The sequence below is a fragment of the Rhinopithecus roxellana genome, chromosome 3 (genome assembly GCF_007565055.1).
Source record: "Rhinopithecus roxellana isolate Shanxi Qingling chromosome 3, ASM756505v1, whole genome shotgun sequence".
NCBI lineage: Eukaryota > Metazoa > Chordata > Mammalia > Primates > Cercopithecidae > Rhinopithecus > Rhinopithecus roxellana.
The window spans coordinates 83,789,806-83,797,979 of NC_044551.1; the positions used below are offsets into that span (position 1 = coordinate 83,789,806).

The 8,174-nt window shown below is 45.8% G+C and overlaps 1 protein-coding gene across 6 annotated transcripts in view; it reads right to left on the reverse strand.

Annotated features, from left to right (window-relative positions):
• DROSHA (drosha ribonuclease III) overlaps positions 1-8,128 on the reverse strand; it is a 140,093-nt gene extending 131,965 nt beyond the window's left edge. For all 6 annotated transcript variants that reach the window (XR_004056362.1, XM_030927417.1, XM_030927416.1 and 3 more), the window contains exons 1-4: positions 7,987-8,128; positions 6,499-6,625; positions 4,784-4,849; positions 1,491-2,324 (exon numbers count right to left, since the gene is read on the reverse strand). Coding sequence is in view for 5 of the 6 variants with exons in the window: in XM_030927417.1 (XP_030783277.1) it covers positions 1,491-2,324; positions 4,784-4,803 (854 nt within the window). In the remaining variant the exon portion in view is untranslated. The remainder of the gene's footprint in view (positions 1-1,490; positions 2,325-4,783; positions 4,850-6,498; positions 6,626-7,986) is intronic.
• Positions 8,129-8,174: the final 46 nt, after the last annotated feature.

Here is an 8,174-nt window from a genome sequence, read left to right on the forward strand (position 1 = left end):
TAAATAAACATTAGCACAATTGATATGTGTCTTTTATTTTTCCATATAAACCAATGGTTCTTAGGCTTTTGGGGTAACAAACTCACACCCTCCTCTTTGAGAATCTGATGTAAGCTTCCTTATAGAAAAACACACACACAAAAGTTGCATATAACTTCAGAGTATTTCTGTAAGCCCAGCTAGAATCTCAGTTTTAGAAATGCCTCCTTGAAACCTTATTTCTCTCATATTTATACATATTTGGTCTTTTGAAAAAAGAAATGTAATATAGAATGAGACAGTATTTTTTAACTACAACTTTCTTCAGTAAGAATCCATTTCAATGCAACAAAAAGATTAAAAGCAATTTTGGGTCAGGTATGGCAGCTCACACCTATAATCCCAACACGTTAGGAGGCCAAGGTGAGTGGATCACTTGAGTTCAGGAGCTCAAGACCAGCCTGGCCAACATCGTAAAACCCTGTCTCTGCTAATATAAAAATTAGGCCAGGCACGGTGGCTCACACCTGTAATCCCAGCACTTTGGGAGGCTGAGGGGGGCTGATCACCTGAGGTGAGGAGTTCAAGACCAGCCTGGCCAACATGGCAAAACCCCGTCTCTACTAAAAATAGAAAAATTAGCTGGGCGTGGTGGTACATGCCTGTAATCCCAGCTACTCAGGAGGCTGAGGCAGGAGAATCACCTGAACCCAGAGGCAGAGGTTGCAGTGAGCGGAGATCGCGCCACTGCACTCTAGCCTAGGTGACAGAGTGAGACTCCGTCCCAAAAAAAAAAAAAATTAGCAGGGTGTGGTCATGTGTACCTGTAATCCTATCTACTTGGGAGGCTGAGGTGAGAGAATCACTTGAACCAAGGAAACGGAGGTTGCAGTGAGCTGAGACTCGCCATTGCACTCCTGCCTGGGCAACATAGTGAGACTCCACCATAAAAAAAAAAAGAAAGAAAAACACTAACTTTCATAATGTGTAAATAATCTTACTTCGTTTTACAAAGAAACCAACCAAGAAGGCAACAATGTACAATAAATTTCCATTTATCCTAAAAATCAGAAAGTCCTGCCTGTTAACTAATTTGATTCTTTATTAACATGCAAATCGCCAGTTCCAAAAACACTCAAATGCTATAACCTGATACGATGATCACACTGAACATAATTTAATCTATGCTAACACAAAAAATACAAGGTCTTTCAACTCATGGGATCATCATTAAAATGTCAACTGTATTATGCAGAGTGAAAGTCTTATATTAACTGAAATGAATCTACACTGATATATTTGGAATGCTTTTCAAAAGCAATTTTTTCTGACATCAACTTATTTACTTGTCAGTTGTCTCTTCCTCTTGAAAACAGAGTCCAAAATATGCTTCCTTTCCTTATACAAATCAAAATGCACTACTGGACCCTTTTGGTTTGGTTGCCATAAATGGAGAATGACTGTACCTGGGCCTCGGCAGTTCATTAAAGAACTACGCACAAGTGGTTTACCTGCTCCGCTCGTAGCTGCGGTGGCGAGATGGTGTTCTCCCTCGGTCATAATCAATTCTGTACCGGCTGTCTTGTCTTCTCCTGTCAGGACTGCGGCCTCGCTCCCGCCGATCCAGGGACCGATGCCTCTCACCTCGCCCATGACTGTGATCTCGGTGCCTGTGATCATCATAGTGTTTCAGCCTTTCCGGGGACCTTCTCTCACTGGGAGCCTTTGGGAGTGGGTATGGAGGGAGATGTCTGAAATGAGGACTACTGCTGTTATTAGCACTGGGCAAGAAAGAACTAGGGTTGTTCTGGAAACTATTAAAACTGGGAGGTGGGAAGTTGTGGTGAGAATAGCCTGGAGGGTACTGATAATTAACCTGCTGCGGCATGACTGGAGGGGGCGGGGGATGAGGCATGGAGGGAGGGGGCATCATGAAGGGGAAAGTGCCTTGTCCAGGAGGTGCCCCAGGGACTGGGGGGTTATTAGGACAAGGCATTGGTGGTGGCATGGGAGGAAAACAAGGAGGAACTGGGAAGGGGTGCCTCATCTGGTGGTTGGGGAAAGGAGGCCTGATTGGGCAGGGGGGAAGAGGGCCTTGCGCTGACGGAGGCATGGGTGGGGGGAAGGGTACAAAGTCTGGTCGTGGAGGGAGAAAATTAGGGGCTGGAGAGTTTGAGAAAGTGGTGGAAGGTACACTTGGAGGTTCATATTGATATTGCACAGGAGGCTGCTGAGGGTGAAGCAGTCTTAGATTTTGGGGCCTAAAGGATGGTGCTGAGGGTCTGGCTCCATGTCCTCCTCGTCCTCGGGGACACCCTCGTCCCGGGTGGAATGACATTCTGTGACTTCATGGCATAAAAGAAAAAGGGAAAAGTTTTTTTTAAAAATAATCCTCACTATGTAAACAGAGTTTCATAAATGCCTGACCATCTTGATGAGCAACTCAAAGACCCCCTAGTCAAGCCACTGGAATATACCACCCATTTAATACTGGGTTCCTGCTAATATCTGAAACCCTCATGCTCAATAAACTCCTCTTCCCCTTTCTTGGCCACCCAGCCCACTGCCATGTTTAGTCCCTGGACCGACCATTCCTTAAAGCTGCTCCACTTCCAAAATGACCAATTCAACATCCCATTGTTCACCATTTGCTATTATGCCTTTGCTCAAGTTCCCCTCTGATCTTGACCTCACAAGAACAAGGGGGCTTGCCTCCCCAGACCCCACTCCCATCTCCAAATGCATATTTGGGATTACCACCCTCCCTCTGCAATCCTCCACCTCTCCCTGCTACCAGACCCTTCACATCAGCATTTGAAAGTGCTCGGGTCTATTCCAGCATAAAGTACTTTCGTTGGCCTCCAGGTCTCTCTTGCCTTTGCCCGTTCTTTGCCCTCCCATTCACAGTCAAATGTCCTGAAAAAGTTGCTACAGACTGAATGTTTGTGTCCACCCCGAAATTAATGCTGATGAAACCCTAATGCTGATGTGATGCTATATGGAAGTGGCGACTCTGAGAGGTAATTATGATGGGATTAGTACCCTTATAAAGAGAGGAAGAAAAAAGAAACCCCCGCCACCCACCCCTTGCCAGGTGAAACTACAACAAGAAGGCAGCCACCTACAAGGCCGGAGGAGGGCATGCATCAGAAACCTGGCTGTGCTGGTACCCTGACTCAGACTGCCAGCCTCCAGAACTGTGAGAAATAAATGTTTACAGTTTAAGTTACCCAGTCTATAACATTTAGTCATGGCAGCCCAAGCTAAGACAAAACTGTATATACTTCCAACTCACTCTAATCCAACTTCAGCTTCCACCAGCACTCCAATAAGTGACATGATCAGTGCCCACCTTATCTTGAAAACCAAAGGTCATTTTCAATCACCTTGCTTGATCTCTGTGTAGCAATCAGCCCAGATACCTCCCCGCTTGCCTCCCTAGCCCCCACCCCCATGGATGCGTTTCTTGGCTTCCTGACATGACGCCTTCACTGTGGCCTTCCTACTCCTCAGGCTGTTCCTCCTGGCAGTCTCCCATACCAGCTTCTTCTCTGCTAGCGGGACTTTAACCGTCTGGTATTCTTCAGGGGTCTAGCCCAGGCACTCTGCTCACTCTCTCTTCCAAAGTGACGCTACCCACCTGCACTGCTTCAATTAACACTAATCTGTCAGTAACTCCCAAGTTACACCTTTGGCCCACAACTTCTGAGTTCCAGACCCACCCTGCCAATTGCCAACCCCATCTCTCTCCTTGAGTGTCTCACTGACTCTGCAAATTCAACATACCATATGCTAAAAGGAATTGATGACTTTCCTCTCCAAGACAAATATTTGCTCTTTTCCTAGTATTTCCTATCTCAATAAACGACACCATTAATGGTCCTTAAGACACATACCAGGGAATCATCTGACTTGTCCTCCCTCACCCCCCATCCTTAGCTAAAAATTTACTTTAAAATTGCTGTCACTTATATGGCAACTATCCCTTAATAAAAAAATAAACAAAAAAATCCTATTGTTTCTGCTTCATAAATATTTCCTGAATTCAACTACTTCACACCATCACCTCTTGCATGGCTATTACAATAATATCCTTGCTGGCCTTTCTATAACCACTGTCACTGACCCCAGGGCTTCGTTAGGTTCCTTGCTCTCACAACCCTCTGTGCTGCTTCTTGGCAGGTCCTACAGTAACTACAATCCACCTACTAAGGACCTAATTCCACCTTTTCTTTTTTTTTTTTTTTTTTTTTTTTTTGAGATGGAGTCTTGCTCTGTGGCCCAGGCTGGAGTGCAGTGGCACGATCTCCACTCACTGCAAGCTCCGTCCCCCAGGTTCATGCCATTCTCCTGCCTCAGCCTCCCAAATAGCTGGGACTACAGGCCCCTGCCACAATGCCCGGCTACTTTTTTTGTATTTTTAGTAGAGATGGGATTTCACAGGGTTCGCCAGGACGGTCTCCATCTCCTAACCCCACGATCCACCCACCTCGGCCTCCCAAAGTGCTGGGATTACAGGCGTGAGCCACCGCGCCCGGCCCTAATTCCACCTTTAATGTCTGCCTGCACCTCGGAACTGCAAGCGCTATCAGGGTAGTGCTCTGGGATGTCTATTAACTGTTCTGGTCTGGCTTCCTAGCCCTGTGCATGGCCTTCTGTTGTATTGTGCCCACTGCTGAAAGAACGAGCACATTATCCCCTCTCCCCATGTATCTAAATCCTTTTCACCCTCTATAGCTCAGCACCAATGTTTGCTCCTCTCTCGGTTCTCCCAAACTACTGACATTCCCATCACAGCACTCACCATGTGTTGCCCTGCATCATGATGTACTGCCTGGGTATGTCACATCTTCCGCAGAGAATATAAGCTCTAAAAAACAGAAAGAATAAAACAGACATAAATATGTTTCCCAAATTGCCAATGATACAAAATATTTCTGCAATTACCATAACACTGATTTTGCAGTTTCCAATACACTTAGCCTACTAACAAAATTAAAAGTATGTTGAACTGTATTAAAGTTTCCAACTAAATTTTTAATGTCCTTAAATTTTAAAATGTCATTATTACCAGTTTTGCCAACTCAAAACTATCAGCAGCTAAAAAGACTTATATCATAGGCATAGATCATCTCTAATTTGTTAAAAGACTTGGGAAAAAAATCATTTCTCCTCTCCCCCTTCATATTCTCGCTTCCTTCATGGTAAAAACATGTAGGCACAGGCCGGGCGTGGTGGCTCACTCTTGTAATCCCAGCACTATGGGAAGCCGAGATGGGCGGATCACAAGGGCAGGAGATCAAGACCATCCTGGCTAAGACGGTGAAATCCCGTCTCTACTAAAAATACAAAAAATTAGCCAGGTGTGGTGGTGGGCACCTGTAGTCCCAGCTACTCAGGAGGCTGAGGCAGGAGAATGGCAAGAACCTGGGAGGCAGAGCTTCACACTCCAGCCTGGGCGACAGAGAGAGGTTCCGTCTAAAAAAAAAAAAAAAACATGTAGGCATAGACCAAACACAAAAATCACAGTGCGACCAGCATTCAAATTCAAACATAACCATAATCTTGTTAACACAACAGTTACGATTCTTGATTTTCATTCTCAGTTCCTCCCACAGAAAAATACTGTAAACGTGAATGATTTTCCAAATACTTGAACTTCAGCAAAACATTTAAAAAAAACTCAATAAATATTGAGTACAAAAAGCTTTAACATAGAAACATTTTCCTAAAGTCTTTCTAACTAAAAGTCTCACCAACAGAACTTAACTATGTAGACTTTCAAATGGCTCATGAAAATAATTTCGGATTATCTTAGCAATCAGTGTGCTTAATAAATAATAGGCACCAAATAACATCTTTTTTTTTTTTTTTTTTTAGAGACAGAGTCTCACTCTGTCCCTAGGCTGCAGTGCAGTGGTGCAATCATAGTTCACTGCTGTCTCTTACTCCTGGGCTGAAGCAATCCTCCCATCTCAGCCTCTGAAACAGCTGTAACTACAGGCATGAGTCACTGTGCCTGACTCCTGACTATTATTATCCAGTCCAGTACCCTCATGATAAACCTGGGGCCCAGACAGGTGCTCCTGAGGCTACTTACTGCCAACAGAATCAAGTTCAAACTCTGTGCTTGGCATTTAAGGCCCTACAGACTCTGCACCCAGGCTTGTTCTCCAGTACCTTCCCTAGAAAGACCCTACTACCCCGTGTTTTCCCAACGGATTACCATTCGAGTACAAAGAACCAGCTAGTTCTTTCCTCACGCTCTACTTTTAAAATCTCTCGCCTTAGGCAGAGGTTGCAGAGAGTTCAGATCGCACCATTGCACTCCAGCCTGGGCAACAAGAGCGAAACTCCATCTCAAAAAAAGAATCTCCCAACATATGAATCTGCCCAGTGATTTTTCTATCCATCCACCAATCTTAAATGCCACCTCCTCTATGAAGCCCTTCCTGATTCCTTTAGGTAATCCCATTCCCTCTAGACTTAGTCTATACTTAATTCTTCTACAGCACTTACCAGAGGCTGCCTCACATCATAGTGAAGTATGCGCATGTCTAACTCCTCCACTAGATTATCAGCTCCTTGATGATATGGGTTGATTCACAGTCATCTCTGTATCCTTCACATCCCCGGGAAAAGGAACCTACACACAGTTGGTGGTCAATACATGTTTACTGTCTCACCAATAGTATATGTTTCCATGTTGCTACTGTACATTTCCCTTCCATGTATCTCTGCAACAGAAAGCAGACCTTTTCACTGATTCGTGCAATATTTAATGAGCCATATATGGGAAGTACTGTCCCCGGCCTTGTAGACTCAGAGATAAGTAAGACACACAGCCTGTAGGATTCAAGGAACTCAGAACCCACATACAAGTAAGTATTTCAAAAATACTTGAAAAATAATGCAATAAACACACAAAAAAGAGGTATGTTCAGGGCTTAGGGGAACACAAAGGTGTGTGCTGCACCTAGAGGTGGGCAAAAGTCAGGGTCATGAACACTCTTGCACAGTGTGAAACTGCCAGATCCTCATGGATGTTTCTGTAGTTAGAAAATCTAAAAACACTAATCATGAAATTGACCTATTGAAGGCATAGTCCGGCTGTGTTGTGGATGCAGACTTTAATTCAAAAGTCAAGGAATTCGGCCGGGCGCGGTGGCTCAAGCCTGTAATCCCAGCACTTTGGGAGGCCGGATCACGAGGTCAGGAAATCGAGACCATCCTGGCTAACACGGTGAAACCCCGTCTCTACTAAAAAAAAATACAAAAAACTAGCCGGGCGAGGTGGCGGGCGCCTGTAGTCCCAGCTACTCGGGAGGCTGAGGCAGGAGAATGGCGTAAACCCGGGAGGCGGAGCTTGCAGTGAGCTGAGATCCGGCCACTGTACTCCAGCCCGGGCGACAGAGCGAGACTCCGTCTCAAAAAAAAAAAAAAAAAAAAGTCAAGGAATTCACTGCAACTGGAAAAGTAACTCTTTTCTCCGTCTATCTCTTCTCGGTTGCGGTTTGGAAGCAGAGACACTGAGGGAGCTGCCTTGAATAGTTAACACAGCCAGGAACGTCAGTGCATGTAAAAAGAATTGTAAAGTGTGACTACATTTTTACTGAGAACTCCCTCTTTCCCCAGGTGGATCTGCAGGGCGGTCACCTTCATCCTGATCCGTAACTGCATATTTACTATTTGCATCTCCCGCCAGACGCTGCGCCCCACGAGGCAGGCGCTGAGCTCAGGATCTCGCTCCCCTCCGAGAGCCGGACGGCCCAAGGCCTGGACCATAGTGTGTGCTCCACAAATGAAGGAAAGATCTCCTTTTTCACTTCCACCTACTTGCGGGATCCAGGCCTAGGGTCGCTGTTTTGCCCTTAGCTGCAGATCTGAAGTGGGGCTGCCCGACCCCAATTCCCGGACGCCTTTCACCCCAGCCCCGGAGACTCCAGCCCCGTTTAAATCCTGACACTCGGAAACTCTCTTCTAACACTTGCAAGGTACCCCTTTTACCTATAAAAGACTCTCGGGCCGCGAGGTCGCCGTCAGAGAAAAGCCAGGCTACTACTGCAGGTACCAAGACAGTGGCGCCGCGCCTCCGGAACAGGAAACCAAGGGAATTAAAAAGCAAACCTGAGACAGCTGGGCCAAGGGAGGGAAAACGCTTCAGCCCACCACAGGGCCTTGGACGCGGTGATTGG